At 37.6% G+C, this 24,097-nt stretch overlaps 1 protein-coding gene across 3 annotated transcripts in view; it reads left to right on the forward strand.

The window, feature by feature from the left end:
* Positions 1 to 24,097, forward strand: part of MAGI3 (membrane associated guanylate kinase, WW and PDZ domain containing 3) — a 287,932-nt gene that overhangs the window by 163,408 nt on the left and 100,427 nt on the right. For all 3 annotated transcript variants that reach the window (XM_053590926.1, XM_053590927.1, XM_053590924.1), the window contains exon 2: positions 9,896 to 10,012. In XM_053590926.1, the coding sequence (XP_053446901.1) occupies positions 9,896 to 10,012 (117 nt within the window). The remainder of the gene's footprint in view (positions 1 to 9,895; positions 10,013 to 24,097) is intronic.

Raw genomic sequence — 24,097 nt, forward strand, 5'->3', positions numbered from 1 at the left:
GGTGGGCGCCTGTAGTCCCAGCTACTCGGGAGGCTGAGGCAAGAGAATCGCTTAAGCCCAGGAGTTGGAGGTTGCTGTGAGCTGTGTGAGGTCACGGCACTCTACCGAGGGCCATAAAGTGAGACTCTGTCTCTTAAAAAAAAAAAAAAAAATTTGCGCTTGAATAGAGCTTTTTTAAAAAGGATATTCAAGCATATGTTGATAGATATTGGCAAAATGCCTTTCAGAAATGTTGTACCAACTTTTACCCTCATCAATAATGTATGAAAATACTTATTGCCCCACATCTCTTACAAAGCTAGATTTTTGTCAGTTACTCTCTGTGAGCTAAGGATGCCCAAATTATGGTTCTAAATTTAGGTATCTTACTAGTTTCCACATACTTGTATCCAACAACTTACTTGAAGTTTTGACATGGTGTCTGTCTACTAGGACCTCAAAACAACATTCCCAAACAGTAACCTGATTTCCTGCCTCACTTTCCAAACCTGTTCCTTCTCCCTTCTGTTTTTCTTCTTTGAATGGAATTTAAATTTACCTGGTTACTCAAGTTAGAAACCTGGAGTGATTTTTTTTTTTTTTGATCTCTCTTTCCCTGAATCTTCCTATCAAATTATATTACCAAGGCTTATGGATTTTACCCACAGTACCTTGTCTATCCAAACATGAGGTGAACCCCTTTCTTACGCTGGCCCACAATTACCAAAAGACATGGTTTTAAGAACATCTTTGGTTAGACAGTGTGAATCTAAACTTTTAGGGATATATTCGGATTTCTACTATGAATATTTAATTTATTTATAAATATACTTAAGACCATAGTTTACAAATACTGATTTTCCACTATCTTATGTAAAATCTTTTGTTAAATTTCAGATTAATAAGGGAGTATATATGATCACATTATAGGGTTTGCTTTTTAAGGTTAAAGTCTGGGTTGCAGTCGTTCCCTTCACCCAGGAAGTATACACTATACCCATGTAGTATACCCATTGTGGGGGAATGTACCCAACTCCTGGCCCCCCCATTAGTTGAATTTAATTGAGTTTTGAGAGAAATTGAGTTTTTCTCTCTGAGCATGTAGGTGTTAATCTACTAGCTCTAATTAAGTACTGAGTACATGTAATGCTTGTTTTTCCATTCTTGTGATACTTCCTTTAGGAGAATGTTCTCCAAATCCATCCAGGTCGTTAAAAAAGATGGGAAATCTCCCACCTTTTATTGCTGAATAGTTTTCCATGGTATACATATACCACAGTTTATTACGTGTGTTGAAGGGCACCTGGATCGTTTCCACATCTTTGCAGTTGTGAGTTGTGCTGCTGTAAACATTGCAGTGCAAATATCCTGATGGTAAAATGACTTTTGGGGGGCAAGTGTGGACACCTAGTAATGGGATTGCAGGATCAAACAGAAGGTCTACTTTTAGTTCTTTGAGGAATCTCCATACGTCCTTCCATAGAGGCTGTACTAGTGTGCAGTCACCAGCAGTGTGTGAGAGTCCCCTTCTCTCTGCTTCCACACCAGCATCTGCTGCGTTGGGACCTTGTGATGGGGCCATTCTCATGGGGCTAAGATGATATCTCAAAGTGGTTTTGATTTGTATTTCTCTGATGATTAGGGATAACGAGGATTTTTTTCATGTGTTTTTTGGCCTTTCGTCTCTCCTCATGAGAAAAGATTCTGTTCATGTTCCTTACCCGATTCTTAAGGGGTTGTTTGATCTTTTCTTATTGATTTTCTTGCAGATTCTGTAGATTCTGGATATCAGCCCTTTGTCAGATGTGTACCATGCAGATATTTGGAGCATGTTGTCTCCTGGTTCAAGGGTATCCACTTGGGGACAGAGAAAGTCAAACTATCACTCTTTGCTGATAATGTGATCTTATACCTAGAGAACCCCAAAGACTAAACCATAAGACTCCTGGAATTGATAAAGAGATACAGCAGTGTCTCAGGTTATAAAATCAACGTACAGAAATCAGTAGCCTTCATATATGCCAACAACAGTCAAGGTGGGAATCAAATCAAAGAAAGATACAATACACTTCATAATAGCATCAAAGAAAATTAAATACCTGGGAATATACAGGGGGGACATAAAGTTTATATGCAGTTGACTATATTCAACTATTTTAAATTGCACAAGAACTTTATGTGCACCTTGTATTTCACAAAAGATGTGAGGGACCTCTACAGAGAGAATTATGAAACACTGAGAAAAGAAACTGCAGAGGGTATTAACGTATCATGTTCATGGCTTGGAAGAATCAACATTGTCAAACTATACCACCCAAAGCAATCTACAGATTTAATGCAATACCCATTACAATACCAATGTCCAAGATCTTGAAAAAATAGTTCTACATGTCATATGGAACCAGAAAAAAACTCCAATAGCCAGTGCAATTCTGTGGAATAAGAAGAAATCTGGAGGCATCACTTTACTTGACTTTAGGCTATCCTACAAGTCTATAGTGATCAAAACAGCATGGTATTGGCATAAAAATAGACAGATCTATGGAACAGTTTCTAGAGATGAAAGCAACCTCTTACTGGTTGGAAGTGAGAAACCCCATCAATGCTAACAAAGTTACCTTTCTTATATGCCAGTCTGGTCTTGCTACTTCTTTGCTTAAAGCTGGTCACTGCTGTTTCCTAACTGCCTTTCTGTTTTGCCTCTGTTACCACTTGGCTCTTGGGATTAGCACATAAACTCTCTAGCTTGATATAGGTGGCAGATAACTTCTGTTTATTGGTTGATTTGTTGATAGGTTGATTGATTTTTAATTTTTTGGGGAGGGGGTGCGTAGAGACAGGTTCTTGCTGTATTGCTCAGGCTGGTCTCCTGGCCTCCAGTGATCCTCACGCCTCAGCCTCCTGAAGTGCTGAGATTCCAGCCACACTGGCCTCTAGCTATTCAGATATTTGAGGAGGTAGCAGGTAGGGTGGGGGCTATAGTCAATGGCAGCTCCATTATGGGAGCTTTCAATTTCTTTCTTTCAATTTTTTTTAGTCTCCTGCTCCTGGGTATTGGGAGTTTTTTTTCTTCCATTGTTTGAAGTCTGGGTGCTGGTTTCATTTGGTTCCTTCTTCATCAGAGTGAGCTAATGGGGGAATTAACAGGTCCCGCTACAGCAGCTTATACACCTTTTTTGTTTTGTAGATCATCGTCTACCATTCCACTTGCAAAGTCACTGTGGTCTGCAGCTTAGGAGTAGCTTTCCCTGCTAACATCACACCTCCCAGCTAAGAACTTGGACAGAGAAAAAAGGCCAGTGAACTTGGCCGATGAGTTCCACCTCAGTCCTGCCCTACCTTCTTGTAGTTCATGGATAGCTAAGGGTATTAGCAGAGCCTTCTGAATGTTACCCACTCAACGTCTGCAAAATGTGCTGTGCTTGTGACACTGAATTAGTTATTTGTCAGCTTCTGGCATTCTCTCGTGTGGCCCAAATTGTTTTGTAATTTTTAGATTTGATAACTTTTTAAGGAAATTAACTTTTCGTCCTTGTATTTTTGAGCATTTCTCCTCAGTTTGTTCTGTGTGGGAGAGAAGGCTTTTTGTAAAAGTGACTTGCGATTGCCATGTTACCTAGAAGATACTCTTACTGTTCTTTACCTGACATTTTTCATAACCGTATTTTATAGGGATAACTTAAAAATTCTTACACATGTGTTATTGATTATATAGAGAGATCAGAAATGGAAATGAGAAATAATATAAGTATTTTTTACTTATAAGTAAAGTATAAGTATAAGTATAAAGTATAAGTAAATTATAAGTATTTGTTTGTTGAATGAATATTGTCTCTTCTCCAGAGTGAGATTACTTTTGATGTGTAATGGAGTTTTTAGGACCTTTAACTTTAGAAAATGTTTGAGGATTGTAGTGTACCTTTTTAAATGCTATCAGAGAAAAGGAAACTATTAATTGTTCCTAATAGTGCTTAATTATTTCAGCCCACTGCCTGAACCTAGAGGTTGAGATTGTTTGCATAAGGAAGAGTCTTAAAATACAGTATGATTTCTCTAGAGGTCATCTTTCTAAGGCCAGCATTTCCTTTCAGCTGTCTATCAGATGTTGTAGTGAAATAGCAGTAACGCATCTCCTACCTCAAGTCTTGGACGTTCTATTGAAGCTCATAACTTTGATTTGCAAAGATTATTGAACCCAGCAATTCTACTTTCAGTGAAAAGGACAGCGCACAATCGATGGCTTTGTACCCTCTTGTCACAGGATGAGGCATTAATACTGTGACTCAGTTATTGGTAGCCAGCCAGGCATTGGTCATCAGGCTAGATTATGACAGGTTTGCTAAGGATTCCTGACAGGAGTATCCCAAAGAAAAAAATTACAAATAGCCTCAGGATAGCACTTCAAAAATACTGATTTTAAAAGAAATATGAAAACTGGGGAAAGAAAAGGAGCCAGTTTTTCTTAACTTTTGGAAATTTTTTCCTACTCTTTTCTGTTAGGAAGTTCCATCATATTTTGCTCTTCCTTTTAAAGGAGAAATTATGGTGATTTTGGAATGATGATTTTCATCTTATTTTTCAAATGTAGATTTTAGTTCTTTAGCTTATCAGTTGACTGAGAGTTTCAGTTAAAAGACAAATGGTTGTCATTTGCCTATGTATAGTGAAAATAATGCTGATATCGAATACAAATGACTAAAGAAAGCTCTCACCAGTAGTCTCAGCTTTCACAGAGAACTTGGAAGTTTTTTGTCATCATGGTTTTCTACATGGATGTCAGGCTTCTTTTTCTGCTAATGACCTTTTGAAGGGTACAGGTTTTGAAAATATGGTTTCCAGTTCCTAGAGAGTTTTTTTCTAATTCTAGTAATATATTTTCACTTTAGAAAATTTGCAAATACAAATTCTATGAAGAAAAAAGTTGATAAAGAAAAAAAAATTTTTTTTAATTTTTTAATCACAAGGTAATTACACCTGGTGAGAATACCTTAAGTATCGCTATGTGTTTAAATATGAGTTTGTTAAGCCAAGGAGCGGTCTGGCTGTAAAGTATCTCTCATGAAGTGGAGGAGCCAATAAGATGAACTGCTCTTCAGAGTCTCGCTCTAATGGGAAAGGACTGGTTAGTAATATTAGTTGTGTTGAGCTGGTTATATTGAACATTTTTTAGGTGGGGGAGTTACTACGTTGGCTTATAGACCTCATAGTAAGGAAGAGAACTGGGACGTGGTTATAACGGCCATCTTTTACCTTTGAGTCTAGCAGGGTTTTGAAAATTTATAGCATCTCTAGGTGTGGTTCCAAGGCGAGAGATTTCTAAAAGAATAATTATGTGAAGAAATTCTTCTGGGTGTGTAGCATGCTCTGAGCAGCTCAGGTTTCTCCAAGGATGTGTATGATTAACAGATGAGAGGGGTGCACAGTCATCACACAGTCCTACATGGATGTTAAGAAAGAAACATTCTAGAATTTTCTTTTCAAAGGCCAAAACTCAGAAGGAGCCAAGATGCTTAAGAAAGCACAAAGAGCTTTTAAGGTTATTTTGGGAGCAAAGGCAGTAAGAGGGAAGAAGTAGGCTCGCTGTCTGAAAAAGATTTTCTTTCTTTTTTAGATTTCAGATTAATGTGAGGGGCATGTGATTAGATTACGTTGTTTGTGTTGGTGAGGTGAAGTCCAAGGTGGAGTTGTGTCCTTCACCTACAAGGAAGTGTGCCATGTACCCATGCGTTGCACTGGTGGGTGGGAACTCACCCTACCCCCTACTCACTTTCTGAATTTGAGTTTTCTCTCATGTGGGCCTGTAGTGGTTAATTTACTAGTTTTGACTTCATATTGAGCACACGTGATGCTTGTTTTTCCATTCTTGTGATACTTCCCTTAGGAGAATGTTCTCCAAGTTGTTACAAAAGATACAAAATCTCCATCTTTTTATGGCTGAATAGTATTCCATGGTATACATATGCCACAGCTTGTTAATCCATTCATGTGTTGAAGGGTACGTGGGTTGTTTCCACATCTTTGCAATTGTGAACTGAGCTGCTGTAAACATTCAAGCGCAGCCATCCTCATGGTAAAATGACTTTATTTTCTTCTGAGTAGATACCTAGTAATGGGATTGCAAGATCCAACGGAAGGTCTGTTTTTAGTTCTTTGAGGAATCTCCATACATTTTCCGTGGAGGCTGTACTAGTGTGCAGTCCCCACAACGGTACATGGAGTTTCCTTCTCCCTGGACCCTCGCCAGCAACTGCTGTGTTGGGACTTTGTGGTGGGGGCCATTCTCATGGGGCTGAGATAATATCTCAAAGTAGTTTTGACTTAACATATCTCCATGATTAGGAATGATGAGCACTTTTTCATGTGTTGGCCATTCATCTGTCCTTATGAGAAAAGATCCTGTTCATGTCCCTTGCCCAGTTTTTAATGAGGTTGTTTGATCTTTTGTTGTTGATTTGCTTGAGTTCTTTGTAGATTCTTGACATTTGTCCTTTGTCAGATTTGTAACATGCAAATTTCTTCTGCTTTTTGGAAGGTTATTCCTTAGCTGTGCGGAAACTTTTAAACTTGATCAGGTCCCATTTATTTTATTTTTATTATTGCTTCGATTGCCAGTAGTGTCTTCTTTGTAAATTCTTTAAATATTGAAAGCTGTGGGGCTGAAGGGTGCCAAGTGGAGATACTAAAATTCAAAGTTTTTCCCATACTTTAGGGTATTTGTAATTTCATGTCTTGTATTTAAATCTTTTACCTATCATGAGTTAATTTTTGTAAGTGGTGAGAGGTGCAGGTGGTATTTGGAGCAAGGGCAATAAAAGGGAAGAAGTAGACTCACTGTCTGAAAAAGAAATTCTTAATGTTAGCTGTGTACAGGCAGAAGTCAGACCTATACTAATCTTACTTTGCTTCTATAATTTTAAAATAGAAGAATTACTTTTCCAACAATAAAAAGTAGAACAATCTGAAACAGGAGAAATTAAACCAAAAAAGAGAAAATAGTAAAAGTATTGTTCACTTTAAATGAATTTTAAGTTTAAAAGACTCAAATGAATGACCAACCATGAATTGAAGGAGCTTGGATATAATTTCAGAGTTATTGTCAGTATTGATACAAAACCACCAAGAATATGGGAAGTACCAGGAGACTAGAGAGAGACATATTTCCCATTTTCCAAAAAAGATTAAAGTATGTTGTGGAACTTTAAGTCTAGTTTCCCAACTTAAACTGTGGCAAGATTTGAAGTAATCGTAAAATATAAAATATTGTAAGCATGAAGAAGAAAATGGGATAATCATCATGAATTGATGTGAATTTCTAAGAACAAGACTTGCCAAACTGACCTAATTTTGTCCCCCCACCCCCGTTTTATAGTTACTACTAGATAAATAGTAAAGGCGTGTTGTGTCTTGATTTTAGCCAAGTAGTTGACAAAGTTTCCTGGACTATCCTCTTGGAAAAGATGATGAACTGTTGGTAATTAGATTGGTTTATAGCCGCTTACACGGCCATTCCCATATCATCATGCCACACGGTTTATAAACTAATAGCTGGTTATTCTATACACTGATTCCCCAAAGAGAACTGGTGGTGAATATTAATTTGCATATATTCAGAAAATATGAATTTGTGGTTATGAGTACTTTTGACTCAGGATTTATATGTTGAAACTTGAGTGCCTATATTTACTTACATTATTGAGGTTTTAGTTACAGACTTTTTGCCACTCAAGTTTTATTTGTAAGATATATAATCTGTTTTTAAGTTTCATAAATCACCTTGACTTATAAACAAATCACTTAGAAGTTAAGGAATAATCTTAGTTCTTAGAGCAAAGGCTGGCTAGATAAGAATGCCAACATTATGAAGAAATTTTTATTTATTTAGTAACAAGTTCAATAACCCCCAAATTTTGAAATGTCAAGTTTCTATGTACTATCCCTAAACAAAAGGCAGGGGTTCATATACAACTTGATAATGTATATTTTAAACAGTTCTTTTTGAGTTAAAAGTTAATGTATGTATTTAACGCCATCTTTTTGTAGTTAATCTTTTGGTAATCCCACAGTCAGTTCCTATTCAGGATATTTATAATAATTTTTTAAAATTCCAATTCCCTTCAATCATATCAAAGAGGGACCATAATATTCTTTCACCTCTAGAAAAGTTCTTTTGGTTTCTTGAGACAAGGAAGTTGACGATGACTCCAGGCTAGAGTGCCGTGGTGTCAGCTTAGCTCACAGCAATCTCAGACCCCTAGGTTCAAGCTATCCTCCTGCCTCAGCCTCCAGCGTAGCTGGGACTGCAGGCGTGAGCCACCATGCATAGCTATTTTTTTCTATTTATACTAGAGGCTTTTGCTCAGATTGGTCTTAAACTCCTGAGCCCAAGAGATCCTCCCACCTCAGCCTTCCAGAATGCTATAATTATAGGCATGAGAAGGATTTTTTTGGTTTGTGTTTACTAGTTTATAGTCTGAATGTAATCTCTAAACTTTAGAAACACTCTGATTTTCTGCTTATATTAACACCTTCTCACATAGGTTATGGTTACTTGCACATGTAAGAAAAGAGCAAAAGAGGGGAAAATAAATATAATATTGTAGAATAATAGAATGAACTGGTTTGTAGTATTTGGTTCATCTAAGCTTGTGGTAAGCATGTTGCTCCAAATACCACAAAGAGTGCACTTTAATTAACTAGTCATGATTAACTAATCATTTCTTCTTCAATAATATACTCTGTCCTAGCATTGGCCTGTTCTAATTGCTGAAGTCTCGTTTAATGAACAATGTTTGGACTGCTTTGATTTTCATTTTAAGTTCAACCCTTCCCACAGATTGCCTGCTATCACATTTCTGTAACCCCCCGTTTTCTGCTTACTATTTCATTGAGAGCCCTAATATTCCTATTTATCTCCCGTTTTCTTCACAAATAATAGAAAAGCACACTCTCTTATTTATTTCCATTTATCTATGAGTAAAACAAGTAGGCAGAAAATGTCTGGTTGATTTAGTGAAAGGCAGAAGACCCTGAGATGGGGCCCAGTTTGGCATTTTCAAAGATGAGAAGGGTGCCAAGTGGAGGCAGAGCATGATCATGGTAAGAGGGGGAAGAGGGAACCAGGTGGGATCAGAGGTGGTCAGAACACGTAGGGCCTTCTAGGCCTTGTACAGGAGTTTAGATTTTGTTCCAATGGCAAGAGGAAGTCACTGGGGGCTCTAAACAGAGGAGTAATCATTAGATTTATATTTTAAGTCTTATCCAGGCTGCCGTGAGCGATGGGGACAGGAAGGATGCAAGAATGGGTGCTGATTAGAAGGGTATTACAGAATTCCAGGTGGCAGTGGAAATGCAGAGTTTTAAAGGAAGATGGGTGGGTGTAGTGTATAGAAGAGAAAAGGGGAAATCAACGATGACTTCTAGATTTGAGAATTGTTCTGTGGGATGATGGCGCTTTTCTAAAGACCGGGAAAACGTGGAGAAAGGAAAACACTGGGGAAGGGTGGCATTAGTGTTCATCTGAAATTTGAGCTGCTTATTTGACTTTCAAATATGTGAATGAGTTTGATGAGTTTGGAGGTTGGTGGAGATAGGTGAGGGATGGAGAGATGATTTTAATCTCAAAGATATCCTTAGAGAGGTGATATAGAAAGCTGTGGGGCTAAATGAAGTTACCTTGAATGTCACATCCTCTGATCTGTATCTTCTCCCTCTTCTACCACGTAAAATGATACCCATGTTGCAGGTATATATTTTAATCATAATATTACTAATAATTTGATGTTATCTTCTTTTTAGTAAAATATTCTGATTATTTTTCTGTTTATAGTTAAATGCCTTAAAGATAACTCAGCCACCAGTTTCTGTGTTTAACTGGGCATCTAACAATTACGTGTTTTTCTCTGTGGTTTTCTTGTAGGTAAAGTCATTAACAAAGATTTGCGGCACTACCTGAGTCTTCAGTTTCAAAAAGGATCAATTGACCACAAACTGCAGCAAGTAATCAGAGATAATCTGTACTTGAGAACCATCCCGTGTAAGTATGTGGTGGAATACAAGATGCAAGGCAGAAATGTCCTTACTTAGCTGAGTAAACATCTAGAAATAACTCATGAGAGTATCACACGAAATTCTGAAGATCGAGTTGGGGACAAGAAGAAAACAAAACTTGGGTAAGAAGGATTTTCAAAGAAGCTCAGAGATTTTGTTTTTAAAATTAGAAAAACTGGAAGAATCTATATTGTGACTTTTAAGAAAATGACCAAAATGTAAGAATATATATTTTTCTTAAGGTTAACTAGATTTTATTCCTATAAGTCAATTACTAAAGCCTAAGCAATAAAAAGACTTTTTAGCTCACAATGCCTTCGTGTATCAAGAACTAGTATTTCATTAGAATACTACTGGTTTTAAAATTTCCTTCCCCAACAGATAAAAAAGGAAGAAAAAGAAGAAGCCTGCTTTGCCTTCATTGTTATAATCCATTTTGAATTTTTATCTAGATGTTGGTGGATGTATTCCAATCTCAGTAGTTTTCAGAAGACCTACTTATCATAGTAATGGTATCTTGTTTAAAAACACATAACAAGAATCATACATGCTTAAGTTTTGGCTTTAGTTAGTACAGGTCTTTCTCTGGGGGAATAAAAGGCAATAGAAAAAAGGGCGTGTAAAGACATTCTACGTTGTTTCCCTTTTACTAGCTCTCATAATGGTTTTTGAATTCTAGATTTCTTTTTCTTGTTTAATTGTATGCAATGTCTAATCTGTCACCAGGCCTTCCTAATGATGTTTTAAAATATCTGTCTCTCTGAAAGAAAGAAACCCTCACTCTTTCTTGCTTGAACTATATTTTTTTCCTTTCTTTTCTAAATGACAAATAGCCTTGTACACTTGCAAAGAGCTAGGCAAAACTGAACTCAGAATCTTGATCTTACTAGCTGCTGTACTTGGCTGCGTTATTTAATGTTCCTGAGTCTCAGAACCTGCATACCTGCAGTATAACGTGAGAACGCGCGTGTAGACCCCTTGACCTGGAGTCCACGGTCAGCAGCGTCTGCCCCTCCCCGTTCTAATTGCATCCCTGCCTCTCCATCTTTAAAGCGGTCCTCTCCCTGACCGCAGGATAAACTCGAAACTCCTTAGCATCATACAAAATATTTTTTATTTTTAAATCTGACTACTTAGCTATGATTTCCTCCCATAACTCTTCATTGTCAGATTTCAGGATCATAACTCCTGCCTTATTTTTAATTTGCATTTACCTGATATATCTTTGTCCATCTTTTTGTTTTTAAAATTCCTGAATCTCTTTTTAAAAAAAATTTCCTGAATCTCTTTATTTTCCACATAGTTCTGGACTTTACTCAATAGCGAAGGTTTCTCTTTATATTTATTGATATGGTCAGTACCTTTAGCTTTTTCTGTTTTACCCTGTACGTCTTTTATATAAGAAGCTTTTCACTATGTCGTCTATTTTATTTGAGCTCTATTTTTAGGAGGGTTTGTATCTTTATTCTAATGGTTACCTTTATACCTTTTATATACTCTTTGTTTTTCCTTCTCCCCTTTTTTGCTTTTGTCCCTCTATGAATAATATTAAAATTATCTGAAAAAAACTGTCTAGTCATCTCTCTTTTTCTACCTTCCCTCCCTCCTTTCCATCATCTGACTTGAAGTAGTATCTCTTCACTCCCCTCAAATACAAGGTAATCATTAAGCTTATGTTACATTGTATATTCTTTCCTTGTTCTTACCCTGTTTTTATTTTTTTTTTATTTTGGTGTTTTTGTTTTTTAAATAATTGAGCTATATCTGTATTGGCAAAGCAGCCAGCCATTATGTTACTGTGCTCTCCCCTTTCTAATCATCATTCATTCTGTGGGATAAATACATATTTAATCCAACCACCCATCCTTATGTTGTTATTTTTCAATAACTGTTATTGTCTAAAGTTTTTTCTCTACTAGATTTCCTAGGAAAGACTCACAGGATCATCTTAGCAGTTTGTGACCTTTATACTTTAATATTTTGTTTAGATGAATATGAAATTTTTGGCTCAGATTTTCCTTCCTGGACTACATTAAATATATAAATTGATTATCCAATTGTTTTCTGGCATAAAACATTACTCTTTAAAAGTTTGATAATGATCTCATCTTCATTCCTTTATAAGTAACTAGCTATGTGGCTGCATGGGGGTGTCTCAATAGAACATTTTTAGTTTCATAGCTCCAGAGCTTCCTCTTCCCTTTAAAACAAGATAATAAAAGTATATACTTGCACTTTCTAAGATCTGCCTTCTTTGCTGCCCTCTGCCACTTTCACTAGGATTTTTTTTAAATTTACTTTTCTTGTCCCAGTTTTGCAGTTTCCTCGGTGTGAGGTTTTGTCCTAGAAAGGAGCTATAATTTATTTAGTTTCAGTTCACAGGGCCCAAGCAGCTGCAGCCCTTTCAGATCTTAACAGGATCTCTCAACCTACCCACAGACTGAAGTGTCCAAAAGCCCCTCTGGGAACCTAGAAACCGTGACACCACAGTAGCGGGTGGCATGCAGAATACTTCAGCTACATCTGGTCTCTAAATGTCATTCTTTACTAAAGGATTCCAGGTCTCTTTGGAGAAAATGCTGATTCTAGGGTTGGGGCAAAGAAAGTACAAGATGAGCTTGGATCCGAGTGAACCAGGAAGTATATAAATGTTTAAAAAAAAAAATGGTAGGGACAGAAGGACATAGCCGCTTAAAGGGTGACAAAGCTGACACAATTTGAGTAACAAAATGAAGGGAGGGAGAGGAAGCTATGTTGTCACATATTGGACTGTAGGTAGAACAGAACTGTGGTCACTGAGAAAAGAGAAAGAGAGACGACAGGAAGGAAACAGATGATTTCCTCAACCTCCCACGGAGACACTTTCTGGACCAGAGCACAGGAAGTGGATCCTGAGTTGGGGGATAGATATCTGAGTTCAAGAAGCCTGAGCTGGAGCTGTCTTGAATGAAGGACAGAATGCCAGGGAGGAGACAGCTATGAAGAAAAAAGCTCAACCAGTAAGGTCACACCGTTGAATCTGCTGCTAAGGACTAAGCTAAGCCCGTGTAGGACCACAGTCCACAAAGCCAAACGAACAGCTCTCTGGGTCTGGGCACAGTGGCTCGTGTCTGTAATCCCAGCATTTTGGGAGCTAGAGGCAGGAGGATCTCTTGAGGGTAGGAGTTTAAGACCAGCTTGGGCAACATAACGAGATCTTACCTCTACCAAAAGAGAGAGAGAAATTAGCCAGACCTTGTGTGTGTGCTATAGTCTTAGCTACTTGGGAGGCTGAGGTGGGAGCATCCCTTGAGCCCAGGAGTTAAGGCTGCAGCGAGCTATTATTGCACCACTGCGCTCCAGCATGGGTACCAAACCAGACCCGTTTCAGAAGAGGAAGAAAAAAAAAAAAACAACACTCTCTGGCAGTTTACACAGGCCCAGGAGACGTTTCAGTTCTAATCAGCCTCTGTGGAGAAATCCCATAAGAGTCTTGCCTTATTAGTAGGGCTAAAATAGCCATAGATTAAGCTCCTCTAGGCTGCTTTAACAAAGCTTAATCTAGCAGTCCCCAGAAGGATCGGCAGATACGCATGGAATTTGAGTGGTAGCAAAGAAAGAAAGGAAGACTCTTTAAAGGAAAACAATAAAATGAAGACATTGAATAACATAATATCACAATGTCCAGCATCTAAAAAAATTACTAGACATGCAAAAAAAGCCCGAAAATGTGCAAAGAAAAGTCAGCTGATGAAAAAAAAGAAATAAAAATGACATTTCATCTGCAATTTTAAAGTTACCAGGAATTTTAGAGTTATTATAAATAATCTTCAAGATTTAAAGGACAATATAAACATAATGAAGAGAAAGTGAAATAGATAAGAAAGAACTAAGTGTAAGTTAAAAAATTCACTGGATGGGCTTCACAGCAGATTAGAAAGTGCAGAAGAAAAGATCTGTGAACCTGAACACACAGCAATATAAACTGATCAAACTGAAGCACAGGGAAGAAAAAGACTGAAAAGGAAAGAAAATTGTGAACAGAGAGTTTGAAAGAGAGATTTCTGTTTCTGCCATAAAGTACCAATGCCATACCTGGATTTACTGAGAGACTGGAAAGATGTGGATCACTTTTGTAAAGCTTGAGCCCTGGCTGTGGTGCGCTCGTCACCCAGACAGTGTCCACGGTACCCGTTAGACGGCTCCTTGCCCTCTCTCCCCCAGCTGCTTTCTACTTTTCTCTGTACACTTGCGTGCTCATCAGTTAGTTCCAGTTTAATAGTGAGTACGTGTGGTGTTTGTTTTTACTCAGCCATAAAAAAAAAAAAACACTACTTTTTGTCTTACATAGTTTAATGGCAGTATCACCTGTGATTGACTATAAAGCAGAGCCCAACAAACCTGTTCATTGATAGCCTGGGTAACTGCTGCCCTTGACTCTTGGGCAGGAATGACGGCTACAGATACTGTAATGTGGGTGGATTCTTCTGAGCGAGGCAGGTGCTCACGGAGAGAAAATGGCGAAATAGAATCAGATGATTTATTATTGCTATGAACTAATACCACATTTTAATGCCATTTTAAGTGATCTCTACTTGGTACAGACATTTGATAACAGAAACTCTTCTTTTTTTTTAATTAAATCATAGCTGTGTACATTAATAGGATCATGGGGCACCATACACTGGTTTTATAGACCGTTTGACACATAATAACAGAAACTCTTAAAAGAAGGAACCATTACCACAAAATAAGTGCCAAATAAAAATCACTTCAAACTTTGAAAGATAATCACACACATTTGAATTTTTCAATTCTAAATTGATATATATAATAAAGCACAAGGCATCAACCCTGTTGTCTAATGGTCTTGATCTTTGTTTAGTGACACATATTCTAGACATAGAAAAAATTATTTGAATTTTGCATTGATATTCATGAGATTGGGAGGAGTGTGTTCAAAAGCATCTTCAAATTGGGCACCATGATGTATTTTATTTTGGTTTGCCATTGAATCTGTTTCTTTTACTTGGGGTTTTTAGATGAGTTTCTGATTTCATGTTGGAGTGTTCCAGGACAGCATTCACTTCTTCTCTTTGCATTCCTTTTGTTAAAGTATTTACAAAAGCACTGAAGATTGGTGCAAATACTCAGTGGAAAATGCCAGAGAATATTATTGGATAGTATTTAAATAGCCTAATATTCAGATCTTTCAGCCTGCATGACACAGTCATATGCAAACTGCTGATTTAAGGGCTTATTTAGCTTCCAAACTTGTTATTGCTTGGAACAGCACTCATAGGATTTATATAAAGTATAATACACATACAATCTTATTAGTATTGTATTTGTAAGAAAAACCCACCACAAGCAGGTGGCACCATGAGCACACACAGAAACTCTTAAAAGAAGGAACCATTACCACAAAATAAGTGCCAAATAAAAATCACGGGAATGGCTGGAAGTAAGACTGACTTGGGCATAGTGTGACTGCTGCTTCTGTCCTGGTTCCTGGAGATGGCAAGCTTTTTTTGTTTTGTTTTTAATTTTTAAATATCTGTTTATATTCATGAGATGCAAGTGGGGTTTTGCTACAATGATCTGTTGCTTGTGTTGAAGTCAGACCTGTGAGTGCATCCGTCACAGGAGCAACGCACGTTGAACCCGCCCAGCACCTCCCCACCCCGCAGCGCTCCCTCTCTCACCCCACTCTGAGTCTCCCTCGTGCGTCATTCCACACTCTGTGCGTGCACATTATTTAGCTCCTATTTGTCTTTCTGTGTCTGATCAACCTTTACACTTTTTTCTCTTTTTAAATTATTTTTATTTTTAATTATTATAGGTACGTAATAGTTGTGTATATTTGTAGGGTACTCATGATCTTTTGATACAGGCATACAATGTGTGCAATAATAAAATCAGGGTAACTAGGGTATTCATCAACTCAAACATTTATCATTTCTCTGTGTTAGGAACATTTCAGTCCCTCTTTTAGTTATTTTAAATTGTACTATAACTTATGGTTGACTATAGTTACTTTGTTATGTTATCAAATATTGTTCATTCTACCTAATTATCTGACTATTAATATATTTTTGTACCCATTAACCATCTCCACTTTATTCCCCATTCCCTGCTACCCTTCCCAGCCTCTGGTAATTATCATTCTACTCTGTGTACATAAGATCAATTATTTTAATATTTACTACCCACATAAGAATGAGAACATGTGAGATTTGTCTTTCCATGGTTGGCTTATTTTCCTTAACATAATGTTCTCTAGTTCCATCCATGCTATTACATTCTTTTTTAGGTCTGAATGTTATTCTATTGTATATATATCCCACATTATCTTTACCCACTATTCATTGATGGACACTTAAGTGATCAACCTTAACATTTGATAATATTTTTTAATGTTTCTTGCTCTTTCTTTCAATTGATATTAGTTGATTTCTTTTAAACTAACATGGTCTCTATGTCAAATTTTAAACTTGAATTCACACAGGAAAATTATAGTACCTTTTTTCTGATTTTCCATACTAATTGATTTTTCTGGGGATTTAGAAAAAGTAAATTTCCTGAGAAACTTTAAAATGGATTTCCTACATAGAAATACTAATGTAAATTAACCCTAACTCTCATATCTTGCTAGTAGGAATGCAAAGTGGTACATCCAGTCTAGAAAATAATATGACATTTTCTTATAAAGTTGAACATGTACTTACTATATGACCCAGTAATTTTATTCCTAATATTAACTCCACATAAATTTAAATACATGTCTACCCATGGACTTGTAAATTCATAGCAGCTTTATTTATAATAGCCCAAATTTGGGGAAAAAAAACAAATGTTCCTCCTTGATGAATAGATAATCAAATTTTGATATATCCATACAATGGAGTATCTTTCAGCAATAGAAGTAAATGGAAGAGAACCAGCAAAAGATCAATGAGAAAACAGAGGACCTGAGCAGCACTGTAGACCAAATGGACCTAACAGACATCTAGATGACATTCTACCCAGTAACAGCAGAATATACATTGTCATCAGCCACACATGGAACATTTTCCGTGGTAAACCACATGAGGCCACATACAGGTCTTAAAAAATTTAAAATTTAAATTATGCAGAGTATCTTTTCTGATTATAATGGAATGAAACTAAAATTAACAGCAGTAGGGAAATGGGAAAATGTATAAATATGTAGAAATTAAACAGTGTGCTCTTAAAAAATATCAGTGGATCAATGGAGAAATTATAAGAGAATTTAGAAAATATCTGGAGACAAAAACAAAAATACAGCTTACCAAAATTTATGGGATGCAGTAAAAGCATTACTAAGAGGGAAATTTATAGCAGTAAACACATTAAAAAAGAAGAAAAATGCCAAATAAACTAATTTTATACTTTAAGGAAGTAGAAAAGAACAAATGAAACATAAAGTCAGCAGAAGGAAGGAAATAATATAGACTAGAACAGAAATACATGAAATAGAGAAGAGAAAAACAATTTTTAAAGAACAGCATAACTAGGAGTTGTTTCTTTGAAAAGATCGATAAAATTAATAAACTCTAAAGTAGAGTAAGAAAAAAGGCTTAAATTTCTAAAATTAGAAATTGAAAGAAGAGACAACTGATGTCACAGAAATAAAAAGAATTGTAAGAGACTGATAGGAACAATTATATGCCAACATATAAATTGGATAACCTAGAAGAAATAGATAAATTTCTAGAACCATAAACTGACCAAGACTCGATCATGAAGAAATAAAAAATGTGAACAACCTATAACTAGTGGGGAGATGGAAGCAGTAACCAAAAACCTCCCAACAAAGACAAGCCTAAGACCCAGTGGTTTCATTGAGGGATTCTACCAAATATTTAACACCAGTTCTTCTCAAACTCTTCCAAAGAAGAGAAGGGGATATGCCCAAACTCATTCAGTTTTACCACCCTGATACCAATACCAAAGGCACAGGAATAGGAAACTATAGACCAATATCCCTGATGAATTTTAATTAAAAAAAATCTTAATATAAATACTAGCAATTAATTCTATTTTATTAAAAGGAACATACATCATGACTAAGTGGGATTTATGCCTAGAATGCAAGATGGTTTAAGATGCAAAAATTAGTCATTAGGCTGGGTACAGTGGCTCATGCCTGTAATTCTAGCACTCTGAGAGGCTGAGGTAGGCGGAGTTTGAGCTCAGGAGTTTGAGACCAACCTGAGCAAGAGCAAGAGTGGGTCTCTACTAAAAATAGAAAAAAATAACCGGGTGTTGTGGCAGGTACCTGTAGTCTCAGCTACTTGGGAGGCTGCAGCAGGAGGCTCACTTGAACTCAGGAGATTGAGGTTATTGTGTACTAAGTTAACGCCATAGCACTCCAGCCTGTGGTCAATAGAGTGAGACTCTGTCTCAAAGAAAAAAGAAAAAAACAGTCAATATAGTATACCACCTTAACATCTCAATCAGTGCTGAAAAAGAATTTTACAAAATTCAGTACCCTTTCATGATAAAAAGGGGAAAAAAAAAATCAACAAAGTAGAGGTAAAAGAAAACTACCTCAACATAAAAGCTATATATGAAAAGTCCACAGCTACCATTATGTTCAACAGGAAAGACTGAATGAAAGCTTTTTCTCTAAGATCCGGTAACAAGGCAAGGATGCCCACTCTTGCCCTTATAATCCATGATAGTACCAGAAATCCTAAACAGTGTAATAAGAAAAGAAAAAGAAATAAAAGTAATCTAACTTAGAAAAGAAAAATTAAGGCCGAGAGCGGTGGCTCATGTCTGTAATCCCAGCGCTCTGGTAGGCCAACATGGGTGAATCGCCTGAGCTCACGAGTTGAGACAAGCCTGAGCCAGAGTGAGATCTCATCTCTAAAAATAGCCGGGCATTGTGGCAGGCACCGGTAGTCCCAGCTGCTCGGAAGGCTGAAGCAAGAGAATTGCTTAAGCCCAAGAGTTTGAGGTTGCTGTGAGCTATGATGCCACGGCACTCTACCAAGGGCCACAAAATGAGACTCTGTCTCAAAAAAAAAAAAGAGAGAGAAAGAAAAGAATTAAAATTATCTCTGTTCACAGACAGCATGATTGTATATGTAAAAAGAAATTGAATAACATGAGTGGATTTCAAAGCATCATGCTAAATTAAAGGAGTCAGACGCAGACAACAGTGATGTGGGGTTAAAAGTAAAACTATAGTGACTGTAGGTCAGTAACTGCCACAGGAAGGGGACTGCAAAGGGGCCCAAGAAAACTTGTGGAGGTGAGGAGGTCATAGTCCCCCAGCTCACAGAATTGTATTATTAGAATTAGTATATTCTCTTGTATCTAAGTTATATCTTTCATTCCATCAATAATTAGAAAAATGAAAGTTTACAAAAAGACACTATTATAGTAGAATATAAATACTTGAAATATCTATGAATTCAACTCTGAATAAGTATAAGACCTCAACAGGATAAAATTAAGTGGCACTCAGGAAGAACTAAATATGTTAGTAGTGATTTCTTGGCCTTGATTTGAGGACTCGGTATGGTTAAGATAAGAGTTATCAAATTTATTAATAGAGTGAATGTGGTTTCATAAAAATTTCGGGCTTTTCAGCCTATTTATCTGATTCTAGAATTTCTATGGAAAAGCCATGAATAGAAAAAATAAGATGGGGTGTACTTTCTGTACTATATATCAAGATTTATCATGACAATAGAATAATTATAATGCTGTTAATAGTACAGGATTGGTCAGTAGATAAATGGCATGTAATAGAAAGCCCAGTAGTAGACACTCAATCTTATATAAATGTTTCTTTGACAGAAATGCTACGCCTGATCAGAGGGAGAAATAAATTATTTTTCAATAAATCATGTTCAAAAGTCATTTGGAATAAAAAGATTGGATTGCTACTTCCCATCACCCCTTCCCCAATCTATTTTAGTATATCGGAGGCCTAGCTGTGAACGACAAAGCTTAATGCTCTTTAAAAAGAACATAGAATATCTCCATGGCCTTGGGAAAGTATTTCTTCAACTAGACACAGAAACTATTAGCAATAAGGGAAAGGATTGACAAATTTGACTTCATTAAAATTAAGAACTTCTGTCATGAAAGGACCATTTTTTATAAAAGAAAAAAAGTGAAAAATCAGAGTGGGAAAAGATACTGTCTGTTCTGGTATATTTGTTTCTGCAGTGCAGATAAGTTCATATGTGATTGGTGAATAGATAGGAGAATGGTGTTAATTTAACAGAGGTGATATTGGTTCTTATGCCTTTTTACTCAGCATGCTAATGTTTTATATCATCAAGTAGCATCAAGTAAAGAGAATAAGCAAACAGAGGTGAATGTCGCAGCTGAGGAAGAGTGTGGTAATTGCATGATACACAGTTTGTTGACATCCTTTCTCAATTTGGTCATGCACCCTGTCTTAAAATTGTATATTGCACAATTTGTCCTATCTTCATTTTTTAGCAGGCTGAACCCTTCCTTACACCCTGTTTCTTCCTACCTTCCTCTTCTCTCTCCCCCTTGGTAGAGTGCCATGGCATCATAGCTTACAGCAACCTCAACTCTGTGCTCAAGCAATTCTCTTGCCTCAAACTCCCAGATGCCCATCACAACACCCAGCTATTTTTTTAGAGACAAGGTCTCACTCTTCCTCAGGCTGGTCTCGAACTCGAGCTCAGGTGATCCATCTGCCTCAGCCTCCCAGAGTGCTAGAATTACATGCATAAGCCACCTTGCCCAGCCCTTCTTCATTTTTTTTTTTTTTATTGTTGGGGATTCATTGAGGGTACAATAAGCCAGGTTACACTGATTGCAATTGTTAGGTAAAGTCCCTCTTGCAATCATGTCTTGCCCCCGTAAAGTGTGACACACACCAAGGCCCCACCCCCCTCCCTCCTTCCCTCTTTCTGTTCCCCCCCCATAACCATAATTGTCATTAATTGTCCTCATATCAAAATTGAGTACATAGATTCATGCTTCTCCATTCTTGTGATGCTTTACTAAGAATAATGTCTTCCACGTCCATCCCCAGAAGGAAAAAAATCCTTTTATCATAAGGACACCTGTTCTAGACTGTTTATTGCAGCTCAATTTACAATCGCCTTCTTCATTTTTTAAAGACAAAGTGGGGCAAGGTGTGGTGGCTCACACCTGTAATCCTAGCACTCTGGGAGGCTAGGGAGTTTGAGACCAGCCTGGGCAAGAGTGAGACCCCATCTCTACTGAAAATAGAAAAACTAGCCAGGCATTGTGGAGGGCACATGTAGTCCCAGTGACTTGGGAGGCTGACGCAGGAGCATTCTTGAGCCCAGGAGTCTGATGTTGCTGCGAGCTACAGTGACACCGTTGCACTCTACCCAGGGTGACAGAGTGAGACTCTATCGGAAAAAAAGAAAAAGACAATATTTTTTATATATTGTAGTAGTTTTTTTATGAACAAGTAAAGGAAAACTAAATAAATGGCCAGTAAATATTTGAAAAATAATGTTAATCTCATTAGACAGTAGCACACTGAATGCACAGTGAGGTGAATTTGCACACGCAGCATATTGGCCAAGTTTTAAAAACCTGGTAACAGCCGTTGCTGTGGACACAGGAAGATGGTATCATATGATTCCATTCACGTGGGGTTACAAAACAGGCTCAACTAAGCTGCATTGCTTAGAAATGGGCTACTTAGTTGGTACAATCGTCAAGGAAAGGGAATTATCCCAAATACCAAGATCCTAGGAACCTTTGCAGATGAGGTAGGTAGGGGGTTATTATCAGAGGCACACAAGGAAGCTTTTAGGGTCCAAGTAATGTTCCTTTTCTTCACCTGGATGGATGTGGTTATAATTTGTTGTTTAACTTTAAATAAATACATTTTGTGTACTTTTCTGTATATTGCAGAACAAAAAGGGAGGAATGATCACTTACATCAAATGTTCATAAGTCAAGTAATATGAAGGCTCAGATTTGACCATTGAATTAAGCAAAGTGGAGACTTATTGAAGTTCAGATTGTCTCAGTGATTGGTTGAGGCAGTGATCTGATGGGAATAGGCACTAGAGACAGAGAGGAGATGGAAATTGTGAGTAAACAGTCCCCTTTAGAGGAATTTTTATATGAAAAGGAAAATTGTAGTAAGAATAGGGTGGTAATAGGTGATTTAGAAAGCTTTACATAAAATATATACAGCAACAAGAAAATGTCAGGACTCTAGGTCAGGCCCTTCTGGAAGATGGCAGCAGTGCGGGGGCAAGGTGAAAGTAGACCGAACCTGAGCAACAAGTAGTACTAATCATTAGTTCCCGAATGTTCTGCCATGTGATGCAAGCTGCTGTAAGTTTTGTTAGGAGGTCCCTGCACCAAACATCCTGGGCAAAGTGGGGTCAGCGGGAACTCTGAGTCAACTTGCTCCTTTCACAGCACTTCACAAGGATAAGCCACTTTCTGAACAAGAAGTGAGCTAAAGAGACACCACCACAACCAGGCTCCTTAATAAGCTTGTTGGGGAGTTCCAGGAAGTGACTTCGTCAGTCCTTTGTTCATCTGTGATCACCCACAGATAATGAGCCCTCTGGCTAAATGGCACTGCTCTGAGTTACTTGTCATGAGGAAAGAAATGCGCAACGCTACAGTGAACTGAGTGATCCCATGCAGCAGCGGCAGCTTCTTGAAGGCTGCTGGTGACGATGAGGCCATGTTCATAGATGCACGCTGAGTACCCCCCGAAGGTGGGCTGCCCTCCCCAGCTGGCCGGGGCCTGGGCATCTGCTGCCACCGTGTTTCTCACAGACTCCAACAACTTCAAGGAAGTACTTTTATTTCCTTCCATGAAACCTAAGACAAGAAGGAGGGTCCAGCAACCACTAACCCACCAGGAAGCACAACAGTTGGCGCGTCTGTCTAGAAAGCAGTCATAGCAAGTCACGTGCACAGGCATGTTTGCGTTATGGCAAAAGATGGAAGTCTGTAAGGGAATTCTTGTGTTGCCATTTATTTGACTATCACAGTTCAGCCTCTGAAAAAGAAAAGAGGAAATCAATAATTCCTTTTTATTCATCGTTACCAAATAAGCTATTTGTCTCTTCTCTGTTAAAAAAAAATTATATATGTGTGTGTATATGTATATAAAGATGCATTTTGAGGGATGCTGAAGGCAGTGGGGTAGAGAAAGGAAAATAACTTATGTATTTATCTATATGGGTTTTATGGTTTTAGAGGGAGGAAGTAAAAATTTTTAATACTTCAAAAGAAGAATTAGCATTAAAGCTACTTTCTAAAGCCTGAAACATATAGTCGGAATTGCACATAACATTCACGTCTGCTAACGGAAGGTATCGTGGACGACATCTTGCTCAACACCACTCTGTGGGAAGAGCATGACGCCCAGAGAGTTTATGGGCTTGCTCCAAACTGTGCCATTAATAACAATCTCAGATGAAAACAAAGTTTCTCCACTCCTTGGGACAGTGCTCTTTCATAATGTTATCTGTAATACAATTTTCTCTTAAAGTGGGTTTTTTATAGTCATAATGTTTTATAGTGGAGCTCGTTTGGATAGTATCTCAATTAACATTTGCTGCATAAAAGACCACCCTAAAACTTTGTGGCTTAAAATAATCCTCATGTTATTTCTCATGATTCTGTGAGTTGACTGGGCTCAGCTAGGATCACTCATGTGACTAGTCCTAGGCAGCCCCACCTGGGCCTGAAGGGGCTACGATGGTTTCCCTCATGTGTCTGGGGCCTTGGTGCTATGTGCTGGCTGGAGCTTGCGCATAACTCTGGGGTCTACCCTGGACTTCCTTGCATGGTTGGGGAAGCAAGCATTCCAAAAGTGTGAAAGGGCGAAGATGTAAGTTCTAGACCCCTACACTTATACCTCATCACATCCTCCACATTAAAGTGATCAAAGCAAGTCATAAATCTAGTCCAGATTCAAGAGGTGAGGCAACAGGCCCCACCTCTTATTGGGAGGAGATATATAATATTGTAGCCATGGTTTTCCCATTATAAATAATTATAATGTATAATTTTAGTCATTGAATTTACTTTCTCTTGTTAGGTTTTATTTAATATG

The sequence above is a fragment of the Nycticebus coucang genome, chromosome 5 (assembly GCF_027406575.1).
Source record: "Nycticebus coucang isolate mNycCou1 chromosome 5, mNycCou1.pri, whole genome shotgun sequence".
NCBI lineage: Eukaryota > Metazoa > Chordata > Mammalia > Primates > Lorisidae > Nycticebus > Nycticebus coucang.